Below are 19,773 nucleotides of genomic sequence, written 5' to 3' on the forward strand. Positions count from 1 at the left end.
CACATAGACATACACATAACCTGTGGTAGACAGGTTTGTAAGGTGGAAGAGGACAGAGAAATCATACACAGTTGCACATATAAACACCTCTAAGTAGAATCTAATATGTAAAAGCTGTAAACACAAACACACACACACACACACACACACACACACAGGAAAAGCCTAATCTCTTGACCTCCTATAAAAAGGGTCCATAAGTGAGTAAGCCAAGTTATGGCTTCCCCTGTGTATCTCCTCTGACTATCCTCTTTCTCCCTGCCTGTAAATATTGCTAATGTGGACAATAAATGTTTCAAAGTGGATTTTTGATTGCCGGCCATGAGTCCAGCTGTTTTTGGGTGGGGATCCTTTTACAATGGTCTATCTGTTTCCATGTGAGTGTTTAGGCTGGATCATTTGTCAGTTTGTCATTTTGCACTTTGGTAAATGCAAAGTCAGTGGCAACACGCAGTGCGAGGAAAAAAACACCAAGACGCTCATTCTCACGCTTTTTTACACACTAACAGAGAAAACATCATTAGAAATGGTGAAAGCTGTGGTGAATGGAGAGTTGGAAAGGCTCAAGCATAGCAATCCGGTACAGAGAGGCCCGCTGTGTGTGTGATTGATGAGACTTACTACTGCTTTGCTGTCTGGTTTGGCCAGTGGCCCGGTCAGGTTCCACATCAGAGAAGCCTTACTTGTGTTTAACACACACTCAACACGTCCCCTCTGTGGATGCATTCAACCCTCGGATCTATCAGCTACAGCAGGGACAATTTCTTTAGAAGACTAAAAATAAACAAAATAAAATGTTTTTATTTTTACTCTTATAAGCATATAGGTTTAGTCGTATGAGACAACCATGGTTGGTTTTGTGGCTTCAATATGCCTTCACAGTATATCTCTCTTTTATGTTTAGCAATGCCTGCAGCAGTCAGAAAGGGTTTGAGAAAAAGTTAGTGGAGTGCAGGGAGGAAGAAAGAGCCGGGGCTGAGCTGGCAGCCCGTCACAGGGAGGGGACAGATTCTTTCCACTTGAAGATGATGATGGAGCTGGCCTTCACAGGAGCTCTGCTGCTCCTTGCTGCTGCTGTGGCAACAATAAAGCAACAAGTCTTACTGCCCAGGGCTCTCTGGATGCTTGGCAAGCAGACATCATGAACCCAGACTCTAATTTAGGCATACCATTTTTTTACCATCATAATCAGATGCAAAGCTCATGAAAATCCAGTAAACTGTGACTGTTTTTCCACACTGGGTCATATCTACTCTCCTTGTGGGTTTCAATTCCATGAAGACAGTGATTCTTGTCATATGGAGAAAATATGTGAAGGGTTCCTGGTTATGGCACAGAGTTATGAAAATTCTCCTATTCAGTGTAATAAGGTGTGCATTTGTGTAAGTCAAAGCACTTTAGTTATCTGCAACAGGGATTAAAACTCCTGTGACTTCAAATATTTAGTAAATATCATTGAAGGAAAGAGGTTGAAAATATTTGAAGGGTGAAAATATTTGAATTGGAATAATGGTCTTTTAAATTTGAAAATATAAAAGATAAACTCTTTACATGGGTTTGTTTGTCTGAACTTTACCCTCAGGCAACATTGTACCATTGTGGAACCGCCTATAGGAATGAAGTACGAATATTTTGACAAAGTTTACAATCAAAATCTTTAAATCCAAACTTCAAAAACACACTGAAAATCAAGACAGAGTTACATTCCATCATTTGTGTTTGATTTAAATGCGTGTCTTCAGTTTTCTGGCGTTTTTTCTGATATGTCTTGCGAGCATCTTTGGCTCAATACTTGTGGAAGTTGACAGAACATAGAATGTCAACAACATGCAAGTCATTATCAATAAGTGAAAACAAGTTATTAAATGGATTTTCCTCCCTATCTTATACTCGTACCTGTCACTGCACTACCTGTCATATCAGAGAATCATGTGACAAATTTTAACACTGCTATTGGTTTCCATAAAGGTCTAGTGTATAATATTTAATGCAAAATAAGATCCATAACTATGTTTTTGGTGGTGTAAAGACCTTATATAATAAACCTTTATGTTTTTATTACCTTAGAATGAGCCATTTATATCTTTATAACCGGCACCCCTTTCCATGGACGTCGCCACGTTGCATCGTCATGTTTCTACAGTAGCTGAAAACGGAAAAACAGCGCTCCTGAGTGCGTTTCGTCACTACGTTCTTGTTCTACTTCTGGTAGAATTCAGGCAGTGCAGACACTCATCACTAAACTGAATACGTATGTTAGAAGAAGAAGAAGTAGTAATAATATACTACAGGCGTCAGCAAATAGGTTTTGCATCAGAGCAATATTTTCAACCATATTGCTGCAGTGTTTGTGTTTCGGTGTTTGATCCACAACCTACAGACGCTTTTTCATATCACGTTTTTCACGGAATCACGTTTTCTGACGACTCTTTCAGAGGTGTGTCAAGCAGGCTACAGACCTTCCAAAAAGCTCAGTTCAACTCCAACTACAGCATTACAGTAAACAAGCTTCTCACGCTTTTATTTATTTTTAAATCACTAAAGAGGAAGTGATTATGTGAGTAACTGTTGCTGTCATGACTGAGATCTATTTCAGCACCGCTATCAAAGTATTTATTATTTATATATTTTGCCACTATCAAAGCACCATAATCTGACCGCAGGCCAGATGTTATTGCTGGCGAGTTTTGGCGAGGGTCCATCCTGCAAAAAGGTGCGTCTTAAGCAATGTTTGTAGGGTCTGTGCAGCTTTAATATGCATGGGGATAATGTTCCATAGGATGGGGGCGCCCACTGCAAAGGCTCTATCACTCTTAATTTTTTATCTTTGATCTGGGGACATCCAAGAGCAGCTGATTTGTTGACCTCAGTGTTCTAACTGGAGAATGGTGGCGTAAGAGATTAGCCAGATAAGGTGGCGCCAAACCATTTAGGGCCTTAAAAACAAGCAATAACATCTTAAAATCTATCCTTTAACGGACAGGTAGCCAGTGGAAAATCCTTAGTCTATCTCTCAAAAGCAAATCTTTATGTCATTGAACATGTCAGTGCCATCAGAATGACAAGTCCTTGTGTCATTGTTTACGAACAAGATCTGAATCTGAAGTCTGAATGTTTAGTCATGTTATCAATATAATAGTGTACTCTGTAAAGTGTTTTCTGATGTAAACTATGGCTTAGGTTTTGATGACAATGATTGAAAATACACAAGGCTGCACCTTTTCAATATGTCATATCAATTTCAGCAGTATAAAGTTATACATTGCAAGAGATTGGACAGGATTCACAGTTACTTTTTTACTGTTTGTACTATAATTTGTTGACAGACCATGTCATTGTGATGCAGAAAAGAAAAAGAAAGCACTGACTGAATAGCATGACGGTAGAAATTACAAAATTAGAAATGTAAGTATGTGAAACACTCCTTAGGCTGATGTCTGTCAGGTCACAGATTCATTCAGATACATACCGATTCATCAACTACACTAAGGAGATTTTTATTAAAAAAAAGTCTAAGTGACATGTATAGAATATATTATCAACAGATATGGATGATCTCTCTCTCTCTCTCCATATATACATACACGAACACATATACATCTACTGGCGTACATTATATATATTGCACTATTCACTACTCACTGTGTATTTTTGTGTATTGTATGTTGTGATTTGTTGTTGTCTATTCTTATTTTGTTGGTCTGTACGAAACATTTTGTTCATCTGTATACTTGATTGTGGAGAATGACAATGAAGTTTGACTTTATTTAACTTTGATTTTGACGTGTTCAGCCATTTTGCATGTAGTGACATATGCAATGAACTTGTGCCTAGATGTTTTGAGGGGTAAGACTATTAACTATAACAGAGACTGGTATAATACATTGTGATCAGCATGACATAACCAATTGATAATGTAGGAAACAGCAGACAATTGTACATAATAATTTGCTTCAGTGTGTCAAAGCATTTGCAATTTGTTCAAAACAATGAGAAATTGCTTTTATGATGTGCACAAGTGACAAGATGATGTGGGGGTTGAACAAGAACTTTTCATTCATTCAATTCTGATCTGAGAAATGCACCAAAGCGGCTGAGAAAAACTGAAATAAATATATCTAAAGAAACCTAATTTCTTGACTGGCTACTCTCTGCTGTCTCAGAAGAGACACCTTTTGTGCTGTGTCAGCCACCGTAGCTGTCCTATGCTCTTTAAAAGGGTAGGGGGCAGTGGTAGAATGCTGGAATGTTGGTTGCAATTCACAACCTTCAGCACTAGATGCCACTAAATCTTACACACTGAACCTTTAAGGCCCTGCAACTCTTTTAAAGTAATGCATCATATTTTGGGATGTATGGTGAGAGTGTACGAAGCCAAAAATGGGTATGATGCCCATACCGTAGAGGGTTTTAATTAAGTATGGATATTGGCACTGATTTCCTTATTTGATCCAATTTTGATTCAGAAAGTGCCATTTAAATTCAATTTAATTCAACTCAATTCAAGTTCAATTCAATTTCTGAACAACTATGACATGAGACACATTGTGAATCCCTGACCGTACCCTTTTTAACAAGTAAATACATTACTATGCAAAGATTGATCTTGGGATAGATAGATAGATAGATAGTCAAAGAAAAAGTAAGATACTATCTCTTCTTGTTCTCTGTATCACATGCACTGTTTTAAAGTTTTGTGAACTGTAGAACCTGCATTGAGAAAGGGTTGTGGGTTGATGATGACCATAATGATGGACTTTGATGGAAAGTGACTTGGAGTGGTGCCATATCGGGGGGGGCTCTTTGAACCTGCCTTATAAGGACTTTTGTAGCCCAGTTTGAAGTCTGGAAGGCTTCTGCTTCCAAGCAACACAACAGAGGCCTTCATTGTCTGATGACCGATACATCTAACAGACCTTTTCATCAGCTAGGTAGCTGTTGGAACATGCTCTCAGAAAACCACTGATGTCACTCAAACAGTCATATATTTTTTTAAAAACATCTCCATCATTTGCCTGACAGAAGCCAAAGTTTATTCACTTGTACACACATTACACACACACAATCTGCCTCAGTCAGTGCTAGACAGGAGTAGGGTGTGACAGGCCAACGCCACAGCATGTTGCTGTGATTGACTCATGGGGCTTACATGAGGTCATGGCCAATAATGTGTCACTAATGGTTAGCAACAGAATCAGCTTGTACTAGCTTGCAGTGCATGGGTGTTTGTCTCTGCCAACGTTCTCTCCTGGGAAATTGACTTATTTTTAAAAGTACAAGTGATTTTTGTCAGTTTCATGTTCATTTGTTGGAAATTAAGGCCATTGGCAAACGAATAACAGATTTTTTTTGGTTGCAGAAAACACAAGCATGTGAAAACATTTAGCGTTAGCTCATAACCCCTAGTTTTCCTGCATTCCGTGGTTCAAGACAAACCTGTCAGGACTGTACTCAGAAGCAAGACTCAGAGACAGGCAATATACAAACAAAGTTCAAGTTTACTTGGTCTAGGCAGTTAAGGGTCAGAATACCAGGTAAATCCAAAGAAGACAAGACAAGGTAGACAAGAGAGGGAAAACAAATAGCCATTTTAAACAGTTTTTCTTCAATACTCCACTAAATTATGTCCAACCTGCATTTTGTAATTGCAACCAAACTTGCATGACCGTAATGTTGTTTTACTCCAAGCAATCTGGCAAAATTTGATGGTGCTATACACATATGATTAATGTGATTGGCAATAACTTGGAATGAGTCTGAAAAACATGGCCTTCAGCCATTAAGCATAATTGCCGTTATTTCTACATTGATGCAGAAATATAAAAAAAATTTCACCAAAATGACAGAGTGGAGGTTTGTGTGGCATTTGCAGAGGTGCATGTGGTCGTTGAGTGAGTGTGTCCACGCATATGATAATAAATGTATAATATAATAGACTGATAATAGAATTTCCTTTTTTTTGCCTGAGCTGATATGATGTCTTGATTAGGTAACTGCATGGAATCTAGATGTTTTTGTGTGAGGTGGTGGTCAGCGATCTTTTTAGAATAAAAACTTAATCTTTTGTGGGATATTATATTTCACATCTAAAAGTCAACAAAGCAAAATATCTGGCTGTCAGCTTTGGATAAAGAGTTTTTATTGGCTTCATCCTTAGCCATGGAAAAGGACAATAGCAGAAAAGTACTTGGCTCACTGTGTTGTTGCGCCTTTGATTTTAAATTCACTTTTGAATCTGTTTCATTTTCCATGTTGTGGATGGCAATGCAGGCTTTTGCTCAAGTCCAGATCCTGACAGCTACCATTGCTGTCCAGTTCAGAACTTGCTTAATCTGCCAGTCAAAGGCTCTCCATGTCTGGAAACTGGTTGGCCATAACAGACACCATTAATCCACACAAAGGATACGTCATATCTGTTCCAGAATCAGCAGCTATGGATGGCTGAGCAGTTACTTTTGTTTGCAGCCTGTCACTCCATCTCTGTCTGTTACTTTCTCTCAATTCAGTCGCCTTTTGTTGGTCAGGCAATCTGAAATGTAGAGAGAATTGTAGCTATTTCCTCTGAAACCAGGGATGTATACACACACACACACACACACACACACACACACACACACAGATGTAGTACATATCTCTCAGCTGATGTTTTTTTTACACAAAAGCATTGTGAGCCTCTACAGTATGTGAGACAACGGAGAGAATTTTACTTTAGAAGTTGGAAGGACTTTTAGATATTACCACTGTCACTTTTTCCTTCAGTCTCCTCCAGGCTTTCCTTTCCTTCTCCTTTGCTCTATCCACATATGCAGTTTTACCACGACTGCGCTCAATGAGGTGATACTGTTTCAAATAGTCAGGGAGGAAAAAGAGCACATGTCTCAATGTGGGCATACAAAAGGTTATGACTTATGATCCTGGTTCGCTAGTTTGACAGTAGTATCCCACATATTATACATGCATAGACGTGTGTACTCACATGCTTACACAATGACTGCAACAGTTGCAGTATCCATATCCAATCCCTGTTGACCACCTTTCACATTTTTATATTTCATAATCATATTTTCTCTTTCCACATAAAACTGGAAATTGTATCCACAGTAGCCTCCTGGTTAGGTTACACACACACACAGTCTCACTCTCACACCCTTTCAGCCACATCTTTCTTTCAAACTTCTTCAGAAGGTGATTGGTTACTTCTGGCAGTACAGATTTTAGTGTGACTAGGATGCAGTCAAATACATGCAGGAATTCAGCCCTTGATGCTCTCAAGCCTGCCCCATCATCCTCTGACTGAAGAATGCTTTTGAAAAGAAAGAGAGAGGAGAATGGGTTGGCAGGGTGAGATGAACACTAGAAAATATTTCATGATTTGGGATTTTATTCAAAGCCTTATGGGCATACCTGATTTGTCTTCGGATGCCAGGGTAATTTCAGTATAAATATAAAGGCTGGCATCTTGTTGTTTCCACCCTTCCACCCTCAGTCGCCTCCCCTGCTTGCACATCTACAAGCTCAGTCTTCCTGTCTGAATACTTTCAATAAATATACACGATTTCTTTCTCTTAAACTCTTCCTCTGCTTTCTCTCCTTTGCCTTTCTTCTCAGTCTCTCAATACCTGTTTGTTTTACTTGCAGCACATGCAATTGCAAATATTAACTAAATGTTGACCTGATCTTGCAACGCGTTTACACATTCCAGTCTTGACCCAGTCCTCATATTGTTAGTGAATAAAAATACTAAATCTATTACAAAACACCAGTGCGCTTTGTACTACAGTCTCACATTATGTCACCTTGATATATTTATAAAGGAATAATGTTACTGAAGACATTTTCAAATTATCTAAAATGAAAAAAGATTTTTGTGTCTGACCCCGAGCACCGAAGAGAAATGGCTTCACTTTACACCTGCCAAGCAGAAAGAAATATTTCAGAAAAGAGGCAGATTAGGCCATACTCTACCTACATGTAAAACAGCAGCAGGTCTTATAGAAATGTTTTATTTTTGTGTGTGTGAACAGAAAGAAATACCATAAATCCATGGCAGTCCTAACTTAGTCAAAACAAACCAACAAACTGCATTGGACAGCAGCCAACCAGCAATTCTACAGCGGCTCGACTTTGGTTTCCACAGCGACAGCGCCTTAATTGATTCCTTCCCTAATTAACATGCTTTAAGGACAGCTGGGCCAAGCAGCATTGTGTTAAACGTCCCCTGAACGGCACGGTTATTAGCTTAATACCCAAATGGTTATCTGGATGGTGTTGGTACACAACATTCTGCTGTTCAGCAGAGTATTTCCTTATAAACTCATGGAATGTGCACTGAATTTATTTAGCTGCTTTACATAGAAAAAGGTTAATGGGTTTCACGGTTGCTGTCCAAAACCAAGGAAGATGTTTTCTCTCTTTTGCTATCTGTCTTCCATTATCCCTCTTCTTGCTTCTTCTGCTAAAATATTTGCATCGATGCATTGGCTAGTTACTTAAATTGTAGCTTATTTTTTGCACATAAATTATTGTGTATCATGGTGTGATGAGAACAGTACAGTGCATGGTGCAGCATAGGTAGGAAATGGGATTTTTAATGTGTCTCCTATAAGTCCCCTAACCAAAGTTTCTCCTTCTTCAGCATAGCACATTGCAGCCTCGAAACAGGTGGAACAAGTACAGGACACACAAAGAACAGGTTGTAATGTGAGCCAATCCATAACCATAAAATGCTGTAACCAGCGTGGAATATTGTTCACAGTAATCCGCTTGTACTTTTGTGTCCTTCTGGGAAAACTGAGCCACCGAGCTATTGTCAATGGCTTTCACTTTTGTGGTGACCATAAGTGATATGTTTTACCTGCTTCTACTAAAGGGCCCACTCCAGTTTCATGAAGCCCGGCCTTGTGTTGTGGTTGTACATGACTCATTTCACTGTAGCACTCGTTTCACTCACTCAGGCGTGAGTGAGAGGGCAGCGCATTTACATGACATGACAGCTGAGTTACAATATCAAAAGTACTGGTGTTTGGATTGTTTTCAGTCTCCTCTTGCACTCTCAAACGGTAATCACTACTCTGGTAAGAAAGACATAAAGAATAACAATATGCTCTTGTAATGTCTTTGACAGAAGTTGAGCTGCAGCAGTATTACTGCCAACAGTATATTATTACAGTAACTAATCCAAGTAATACTGCGTTACTGCCTTACTGAACGCACCATCCTTGGTGTGAATGCGTGATTGTACGGCAGCTCAGTGGCACTGGACTTTGCTGTACATGTCCACTGATAGCCAAAAACTAAAGGAAGAATGTAGAACAAGGGAGAGAGGTGTTCTTTCCACAGGTGTAAGTATTGACATTATTGTGTCACAGTCTAAGATGCAAAGAGCACAATTCTACATTTAATTTAATGAAGCATCTCCCAAAAAAGCAGCACAGCAACGTGAAATTTAGGGGGCATTCACACCTGAAAGTCCGCACCAAGGTCCGAACCAAAGTTCACCAAACGGTTCAAATGGGGTCAGACAAAAGGATCTCAAAACCACCTTCAAGTCCCATGGTGGCACTACAGTGACACCTGAAGGTCTAAGCCTCTACGCGCCCTTCAAGAACTGACTAACCACATAGTGTGACCCCACTGTGTGGTTGTCCACTCTCACGTACCCTGCTGAAATGGCAGCTGCATACACTTTCAAAGTTGAGGTCCACATGCCGCTGTCCAACGACTGCAGGAAAAACAGAATGCTGGTGACTGAGCAGTTCTCTGGTACCTCACCCTTTTCCCTTTACCACTGGGAAAAAAGCTTCCACCGATTAGCATATAGTGACTGAGTGGAGGGAGCCCTCGAACTTAACACAGTGCGGATCACTGACTGCTCACAAGATGCCAGGAGTGGGTCCTGGCTTCCAACAGCCAGACACACAGCTGAAGGCGGTCCGGATTAGGATGCCATATGCGTCCCCCCAGCTGAGAGAGAAGGTCTGGTCTCTTTGGGAGGCGCCATGGCTCCCCACTGAGCAACCTCAGAAGCACTGGGAACCATGGCCTCCCAGCCAGTTGGGGGCCATTAGCAGCAGTTTTGTGGCCTCCCTGTCGGACCCTCTCCAGCGTCCCACGAATCAGTGGAATTGGAGGAAAGGCATACAGAAGGCACGCTGGCCACAAGCTAAGGCGTCCTACCCTAAAGGACCGGTCCTCTCCCTTAGAGAGTAACAGAGGGGACAATGCATTGACATTTCTGAGGCAAAGACATCCACTTCTGCCTTGCCATATTGCTCCAAATCATTTCCAACACCTCTGGGTGAAGTCGCCAGTCTCCCTGTGGCGGCCCCTGGCGGGACAGCACATCTGCCGCACTGTTCTGTGCGCGTGGGAGATGTATGGCCTTGGGGCTCAGAAAGAGGGGAAACACCCACGTCAAGAACTGCTGTGATACTCTCAGACCCTGCCAGGACCTGGTGCCCCCCTGATGATTGACATGATAAACCGCCGAGGTGCTGTCCGTCCGGATGAGAACATGCCGGCCTTTCAGCGCTGGGAGAAAGTGCCGCAGTGACAGATGTATTGCTCTGAGCTCGAGCACATTTATGCTCCAACCTCTGCTGGCTGCTAAATCGACCCCTGATGGTTCTGCATTGCCAGACCGCACCCCAGCCTGATAAAGAGGCGTCCGTCTCCACAACCTCCCAGCAGCAGGGAATCACTCCAAGAGGAACCAGGGCCAGGGCGCCAAGGCCCGGCAACGAAGGCTAGACATTCTGACGTCCCTGCCCCTGTACCACTTGGGATCCAAGCGGAGACAGTTGATCCAGATTTGAAGGACAGAAGACCCAGAGGGATGACCATGGACGCTGCTGTCAGCATGCCCAGCAGCCTGAGATAAATTCAATTTCAATTCAATTTTATTTCTATAGTGCCAAATCACAACAACAGTCTGAGTGCTTTTCATAAAAGAGCAGCTCTAGACCGTACCCAACAGTTCCCACCAAGAGTAAGCACTAGGCAACAGAGGCAAGGAAAAACTTCCTTTTAAGAGGCAGAAACCTCGAGCAGAACCATGGCTCCGGGTGGGCAGCCATCTGCCTCGACCGGTTGGGAGAGAGAGGGAGAGAGGGAGAGAGAGAGAGAGAGAGAGAGGAACAGAGAGAAAGAGGGAAAGGGATGGAAGGAGAGAGAGAGGGGAGGAAGGCAGCCTACACAATATACACACAGAGGTACAGACAGTAAAGGTAATGTTGCTATAGACTGAATGAATGGTACAGATATTTACAGTAGTGTTAATGATAATAATCGTAATGTTAATGATTATAAGTACAATAATAACAATAGGAATAGTAACAATAATTGTAGCAGAGGGTGTCACACAGGAACACGGGGGCAGCAGGTGACTCGCAACCACAGATCCAGAGCCAGAAACACCTGCAGGAAGTGATAGGAGGAGAGAGGAGAGGGACGAGAAAGCACAAGACTACGGGAAAGGGGAGAAGTCAAGTTAGTAACATGCATTAATGGGATGAGGTTGCATAGAGAGGGAGAGAAAGAAGAGGAGAGAGGAGCACAGTGCATCATGGGAAAAGGCCATATTTCAAAACCCTGCCCCTCTGAAAGCAACCTAGAAGCTGCTGGATATCCTGTACCCTCTTTGGGGTAAGGGAGGCTCTCATTAACTGAAAGTCGAGTGCCATACCCAGGTAATTTACCCTCTGACTTGGTGTAAGATTGCTCTTTGTGTAGTTCACCGTAAGGCCCAGCTAGTTCACATGGCCAAGAAGCGTATCTACGTCCCTAACCACCTGCTCTGCAGTCGGGGAAATGATTAGCCAATCGTCCAGGTAAGGCAAGATAGTCAATCCTGCGGCTTGCATTGGGGAAAGGGCAGCTGCCATGCACCTCGTGAATATACGAGGGGCCAGTGAGAGACCGAACGACATCACCTTGAATTGGTAAGCCTGTCCTTGAAAGGCGAACCTCAGGAACTGCCTCTGGTGTGGTGCAATAGGCACGTGAAAATAGGCATCCTTGAGGTCTATTGACACAACCAGGCCCCCCCGCGTGACTGACTGGATGACATCTGCCATCCGTAACATTCTGAATGGAAGCACCTTTAAAAACTTATTCAGCCCCCTCAGGTCCAGGATTGGGTGAAACCCGCCATCCTTCTTCGGAATTGAAAAATACACTGAATAGAACCCACCGAGCCGTGTATGCCCTTCTAGAGGCTCAATGACGTCCTTCTCTAGAAGGGCTGCAAATTTCTGAGGGCTAGGTATTTTGCAGGATCTCTGACCACAGACCTAGTGATCCCGCAGAAAGGTGGCGGCCGCCGTCGGAACTGTAGTATGTATCCCTTGGACAGTGTGGACACCACACAACGGTCTGTGGTCTGCCTCTCCCAGTAGCTGAGGTGCTGAAGAGAGAAGCGTCCAACGACGGCCCTGTGATTCTCAGGTCTGACCCCCCCCCCCCGCTGTGCTATAGGTCCTGGTGAGGAGATCATCAGTCAGTCTACATTGAGGACGAGAGCAACGTGCATCCTGTCTGAGAGCCTCATCAGGTGACACAATCAATGAGGCAACGGTAGGCTCGACTGGGGCCATACGATCTAAACCACAGTTATCTGCATCCTGCATGGCAGCCAAGTTCCTGCAATCACTGGTGTGATGAGAGAGTAACTTAGGGGTCTGACCAGTACCTTTGGAGCTCTTCAATATAGGGCTTAGAAGGAGGGACTGAGAAGGCAGAGGGTATCCACCTGGGTGAGCAGGCGGATGGCCTCCGACCCACATAATGGTCCCCCCTCAGATCCCTGAGAAAAAACATCAGAGGCCCGGGAGAAAAAGCTAAAAGCAACGAGCTGAATTTACCTGTGTTGTTTCCTCAATGCGAGAAGACTGAAGGAACTGATTGTGTGATGACGTGAGGGTTTTATACTGGGGCATCCCTACGTCATCGTATAGTCACAGTTGACTTTGTTGGTATAATTACTTGACCTGCGCAAATGCGAGATGGAGACATCCAGTGCTAAAGCACTGCCGTCTGGCAGTCAGGAAGAATGAAATAGAACTCCGGCAGCTGCTGTCACTCTCGCTCCCTCTCTCATGAACAGTGCTGCACAAACCTGTCCAAAGTTAGAATATAGCTGGGTTGTCGAGATTAGCAGCGACCCACACCCTGCGCCATTCTGTGGGAAACACTGGAAAGTAATATAGTAACATAACGAGTAACGCAACTAGTTACTTTTAGCACCCAGTAATAAGTAAAGTAATATGATTACTTTTTAAGGAGTAATGAGTAACTAGTAATATATTAAAACTTTTGAGTAACTTGCCCACTGAGGATGGATCTTTTTGACTTTGGTCGTACCCTGATTTTTGATCTTTAACTTAGTGTGGTCATGAGTTGTCCAATACACTGTCACTGTGAGCATGCTGATGCAGATAAACCTAAGCGCTTTAGTGCAGCCTCACAGAGCTGCTAACATGGCTAAATGTATTTATTTACATTTAGCTTTGCAATGTTAGCCTTATATACAAGTCTGGCTGCTTTCATGAAATGTTTCTTTTGGGATGCTGAAGACTTAAGAGACAACTAGTTAAAGGTCACCCTTGCTGTCAGGTGTGTTGAGTGAGAGAGTCTGGTGTCAATGGCAAGGATATTAGTCATCCCTCAAGACCCCAAGCCCCATCCCCATTCCTCCCACGCACCTCTCAATATGTCTTTAGTGGTTGTTCCCCCATATGAAGGTCAGCTGTGTAGCAGGATTGATCTTGTCAGCTTTCTCATGAATGTTTAATTGTGTATGTGTGTGTGTGTGTGTGTGTGTGTGTGTGTGTGTGTGTGTGTGTGCGTGCATATGCATATAGAAATGTATATATATATATATATACATATAAACTGTGTCTCTATAGCTGTATATGTTTTACAAATATGGTATTCATGCTACTTTCTTATCTTCAAACTCCAAAGGATCATTTGTTGTTGAGTCAGAAGAGCTTCTTGTCAGACATGGTGTGATGGAACAAAGACTACCTTGATGATAGTGGACAGCAGGAAGGGCCAGCAGGTGGTCCAATTAGTTGGCCCCATGCTGAGCTGGAGGAACATCATAAAGGGTAGTATTTCATGCTCCAGGCTGAGAAAGTCTTCATGCAGGACTGTGGTCACTCTGGTATGCTTTCTATGGGTGCAGGTTTTTGATCACAGTTAGATGCATGAGTGAAGTGAAAATACAGATGATCTATTCTTTTTATCAGTGAAGTAATCTTATAGTGTATGCATTTGACTGATGCTGCACTGAGGGGAAATAAACAGATGTCAGTAGATATTTGCAGGTTGCATGTTTGACAGTCAAATAGCCATACGAATAAATCATTCAACTAAATGAGGAGTGTTACAGCATTGGGTAATGTCTTTGGTGCCGTGTAAACTTTACCAATGGAAGAGTAAATTGAGCTTCATCTAAAACAGTTGGAAATGTAACATAGTTGTAAAACTCCCTTTTGTTTTGGGGATTCTATGCTTGTAACCAATGCTTGTCTTAAAATGTGGTTTTAATTATAATTGTTGTAAACACATCATCTTACCACCCAGGGCCCTCACTTTACACCACCCACACTGCTCCTTTGTTTCCCCAGGATGTATCATCTATTGGGCCCTTGCTGACATTTCCAGGGACTGATATCTCAGAGCAGGAAAAGAGACACAGGGGACACAAGAAAACACAATATTCCACTTGGAAACACTCTACAACTTACTGGTTGCAATATCTATAATGTGCAATACAAATGTCTTTTAAAGTGTTTCACATACACATTTCAAATTGCCTCTGTCTTTCACAAAGATACCTATGGAGTAGACCCTTAGCTTAATATATGATAACCAAAGAATTCTTGAACACCAGTGTTGAACCAGTGAGAATCAGGTTTGTTTTCCATTACACCACTCTGTCAGTTACTTCCTATAAGGATTGGCCTACAGTGTTAGGAGGCATTAAGATGACATTGTGAAATGAGTGTTATACATAAACCAGTGTGTAATAAACCTTGTATCACTGTCTTTGTGGTTTAGGAGACCCATGAGAAGTTTCCAAAACTGGACCAGATGGAGGCCTGGGATGAGCTGGGCAGTGGTGAAACAGAGGGCAGCACGACAGACTGTGATGATGAAGACGGATGTCAAGCCTCAGGAGACAGTCAAGGCCAGACCTGTAAGTACTACATGCCCACCTCCAGATGCACACTCACATTCACACACAAATCCCCTTTCCTCTATTCCCTTTACCAATTACAATATTGTTGGCAATAATAATAATAATGTGCAAGTTTCCGCACTAAGGACCCTACTCCTTTTACCACAACACCTAGCACATGATGTTCACACAAGTCTTTGCGAGGATGTACAATATCACTGTTATATTTTTTATTGTGCTCTGCCTTAAATCATCTAATTTTGTGCATTGAATAACCAAGGACAGATCTGCCTCTGAAAGGGCGTCCTTTCTCTTTTTCCAAGCTCAGTGAGCCTTGAATTGTTTTCTGAGAATTGCCACAAAGTCACTCTTTCATTCACCTACATGGCAAAGGGAAATTCACTTTAAAACACATTTTCACATTCCGCTATCCTTGCCAACTGTGTCTCCTTGAGACTACAGCAAAGGTGGTGACACAGGAGGCTCTTCAGATCTTGAGACAAGAAGCCATTCAAAAAGCCCTTTAAACTTGTAGAGTCCTGCATTTTGGTCTCCAGAAAGATGTTGGACCCCACAAGTATACCCCCCCCCTCCACATACAAACACACACACACACACACACACACACACACAGTGAGGAGGTGCTGGGGCTTGTGTTGGCTTTGATGAGAATAAGTGTATCTCCTGCAGAAGCATTTTGTTAATCATCCCTAATTATCATGTTGGTTTTTTCCACCTACAAAGTTAAACAAAGGAGTCTTGTGTGAAGCATTGTCTTACTAGCATGGAGGGAGTAGAGAGGAATATGGAGGAGCAAAAATTAAGGTCCCAGGTTTGGTATAAAGGTTGTTTTTTTTTTCATGTGGCTGGTAAATAGGCCATCAGCACATACTGTAAGCTGAGACATCCAAAGCAAACAGGCAGACACAATGAAGGCAGGCCCAGTGATAAGATCCTCCCTGGAGTAAGCTGAGCCTATTTGGCTTTTAGGCCAAAATCTTTTACAAGACTGCAGAAATGCCAGATGCTGATTCAGCTGTCTCTTCATACGTAACATGTACCATGTTGGCTCAGTTCAAGACAAAGGCACACAAGCACAGAAAGCTAACCACATACATTTACAGGTGCCTTATGATGAGTACCCAATTAAATACAATAGGTATTTGGGTGTCCTGGTGGCCTAGATGTTTAGGATTCTGACCATGTAATGACAACATCCCCATTTTGAATTTGGTCAAGGAGCTTTGTTACATGTCATCCCTCCTCTCTTTCCCTTCATTACCTGTAACCTCTCCAGTCTCTGCTGTCAAAATAAAGGTGAAAATGCCCCAAAATGTATTTGAAAACTATATAAAAGACGGTCTTTTCACATACCAACAACCCTTTTATCTCTTTTTAGTGACTTGGGTCACAGCATTATATATTTTTGCTAGTTCAGTTAAATGTAATTTTGACCATTGTCAATCAATTGGTTTTTGCTTGCTCTTCAAACATTTGGGAATTTTGCCCCATTGTGACATTGATCTACATGCATGCACACTTTAACGACACAGTTAAATAAAAAATAATAATTTTCCTGTCTTCTCCTGTGTTAACTATTCATTTCTCTCACATGCTAAATACAGTATGTGTCAAATACATTGTCTTTATAACCCTCCTCCTGTTCTAACAGCTCATGTAATATACAGGTATAGAGGCGTACAAACCAAGACTGTGGAAAAGACGCTATCACTTCTGTTTTTCTAGTGAGTTCCATGTTGCTGCAAGGGACAGCAAAGACAAAAACAATAAGTAGGTCATCAGTTTTCTCCAATAATGGCGACAATTTCTCATTTGGTAATCTAATCCTTATTTTATTTATGTAACATAGTGCTTGATGCAATTTTACGTGACTACTTGCTGCAATACAGTCAATGCAAATATTTTAACACAGAAATGAATCCCATTATGAAGTACTGGCCACTGCAATGGCATATGTGCAAAATAACACTCACAACGCAAAATGGCTCAGTCAAAGTCAGCATACTACGGATGACAATGGCCAGTGGTGAAACTACTACTACTACTACTGCAGTAGTAAAAATATTGTTCTAGTTTCAGAAAAGTGTAGCAAGAGAGCTGTCCACATGACAATACAGCTAATACACCAATCAATAGCCATTACATACACATACACACAGCTCTGGACAGGTGCTTTTTGCCCTGCTCTTTGTTGTGATGTGGATAAAACATGCCAGCCTTTCTTAGGGCTCTGACAGCAGCAGCAGTATCCCAACAGCAGGGGATAATCAATCAAAACCACTGTCTGAGATTTACAGAACAAAACCTCTTTTTGAGTGTGCTTAAAATATGTTGCCTGTACAACTGCCCTTTAGCTTTCAAAAGAAGATTTGTCACCCAGTAACCAAATAATGCTAATGGAAAAAGGTGATTGGCCTATTGTTATCTATAAAACAAATAGCAGCATTGGCAACATTATTAGACAATCGTCCATTTCTCTGAAGACTGATGCCAAGAGCTGGGCAATACTTGTCGTGTGACGCGTGGACAGTCCATTTTTGGCGCATCATTCATTTACACCAGCCAAGCCTGGCTTTGAACTCGGTTGTGGGTAGCTTTTTGCCAATTTCCTCAGCTTTCAGGCGGATAAGGGCTATGGTAATAGGCATTCTTTAATTCCAGTTTTCAGTCACATGCTGTACTCTTTGAAGGGTGACCAGTTTGGGATCAAGGTTTCTTTTCTAAATATCAGCAATTTTCAAGTAATTTAGTAAGTAGTCCAGTGTCCATCTGACATTGTGTAACATTATATCACTTGGCCTCAAGAAATACAGATGTTATGGTTGTTTTTTGTTGTTGTTTTTTACATATATCTCATTCTCTTTTGACTTTGCAAATATTGGTTAAACTATTATGGATAACGTCTGCGAATATCTAAGTTGGGTGAGGTTGTAATGCATTATAGGGCTAGGAGGCATATTTTACCTTCCATCTGTCTGTGTATTTGTTTGCCTCTGTGTAGCTGTGGCAGAGGTCCCAAGTCCCATGTTAAAAGGGGGCATGACCACCCACAGTTCTGCTAAGAGAGACTTCATCACCAAGCTAATGAACAGCGTTAATCTGCAGAGAACAGACTCGCTGTCTCTATCATCACTCAGATGTGATGGAACTGCTGGAAGTCTTACCGAGGACATAGGACACGAGCATACTTACCCCGATGCTTGTACATACATAACGAAGATCAGTGATTGCAAAAACTAAATAATTACCGACAACCATGTGAAAACTAAACTATGAATGTGTCTTTTCACATACTGCATGATGCATGATGTCATGCCTTGTTGAGCTTGGTTCAGATCCCACTCCTCTTGCCTGGAGACATGCTTGTGCCAACTAAACAGGGTTTGGTCATGTACGAACTTCCATGACCACAGCCATGAACAGGAGAATAAATCAGTGAATCTGTAATGAACCATATCACCCATCTCGCCTGCAGCTATAAGAGCCTCTTCTGTGGTACATTTTGTGGCGTGTCTATGGCTTATTAACTGTATTAGCCATGGAACACTATGGCTGCTCCTTCCAAAAGAGCTATTCATTTGTAGCTAGCTTATTAATGTATTAATCTCTAAAAGACCCACAGTTGCACATTAGACCACTATCTTTCCATTAGGAAGAGAGAGGAGACTCCAAATGTCTGTGGAACAAAAGGTAGAACAGTACTTTATTTGTCTGTCTGCTTCTTTGAGTCCAGCAGCCTCGCTCTCTGTCCTCATCTCAGTGGCAGTGTAGGCACAGCCTTTTCTGTTTCTGTTTTCTGTTGCGGCCTTCTGCAGATCTGGAAAAACAGACAAATCAAGGAGAAGAGATGTTATTTTATATATAATGAAAGTGCAGGAAAATATACAGTTTTCTCTTAGCTTTTATAAAACTTTAAAAGACTTTACGATTGAAAATGCGTGATAAAAGGTGTGACAAGTCATAAAAACAAAAGGCGAACAAAGCAGGTTATCCATCCACCAGGAGAAGTAGAAGTAAATGCATGGATAAACACTTCCTGTGATTGAGCCGTAGGGATGTGCCGCGAAAAAGTGTGAATTGTACAGCCATGAAAGTACTATTCTCATTTGGTACCAAACACCATCTGTCTGACACTGGTGAGCTTATCAAGAAAGTGAAGACACCCCCGGCGTTGCTCACACGGTATGCAGTTAAGTGACTAAACCTGTCTATTAGAATGAAGCCACTGGCAATGATTGTTTTGCTTTGCCATCCTGTTAAAGAACATACATATCTAAATAAGACAAGATTGAAAGATTTAAGAGTGGATCAGTGTGCTTCTGTTAGTCTTGAACAGAAGGACAAATATATTAACTTGTATTGTCACTCCAAGCATACACTCACATACTGAGGGAAACAGCTGGTCGAATGTGTGTGGGGGTGTGTGTGAGTGTACACCTGACCCCAAGGGAAGTAAACTCCACAGCTCTGAATCTACAGCTGCTAGTTTTGTGAAAAAAAGGCTTTGTAAGAAAATGGAGTACAGTGTAAGTTGTGAATTCTACTCTATGTGGAAACACACACACACA

General features: G+C 41.8%; 1 protein-coding gene across 2 annotated transcripts in view; it reads left to right on the plus strand.

Moving 5' to 3' along the window:
* gpc5c (glypican 5c) overlaps window positions 1-19,773 on the plus strand; it is a 110,161-nt gene that overhangs the window by 73,435 nt on the left and 16,953 nt on the right. For both annotated transcript variants that reach the window (XM_046052313.1, XM_046052315.1), the window contains one exon: window positions 15,064-15,202. In XM_046052313.1, coding sequence (XP_045908269.1) covers window positions 15,064-15,202 — 139 coding nt within the window. The remainder of the gene's footprint in view (window positions 1-15,063; window positions 15,203-19,773) is intronic.

The sequence above is a fragment of the Micropterus dolomieu genome, linkage group LG06 (assembly GCF_021292245.1).
Source record: "Micropterus dolomieu isolate WLL.071019.BEF.003 ecotype Adirondacks linkage group LG06, ASM2129224v1, whole genome shotgun sequence".
Lineage (NCBI taxonomy): Eukaryota > Metazoa > Chordata > Actinopteri > Centrarchiformes > Centrarchidae > Micropterus > Micropterus dolomieu.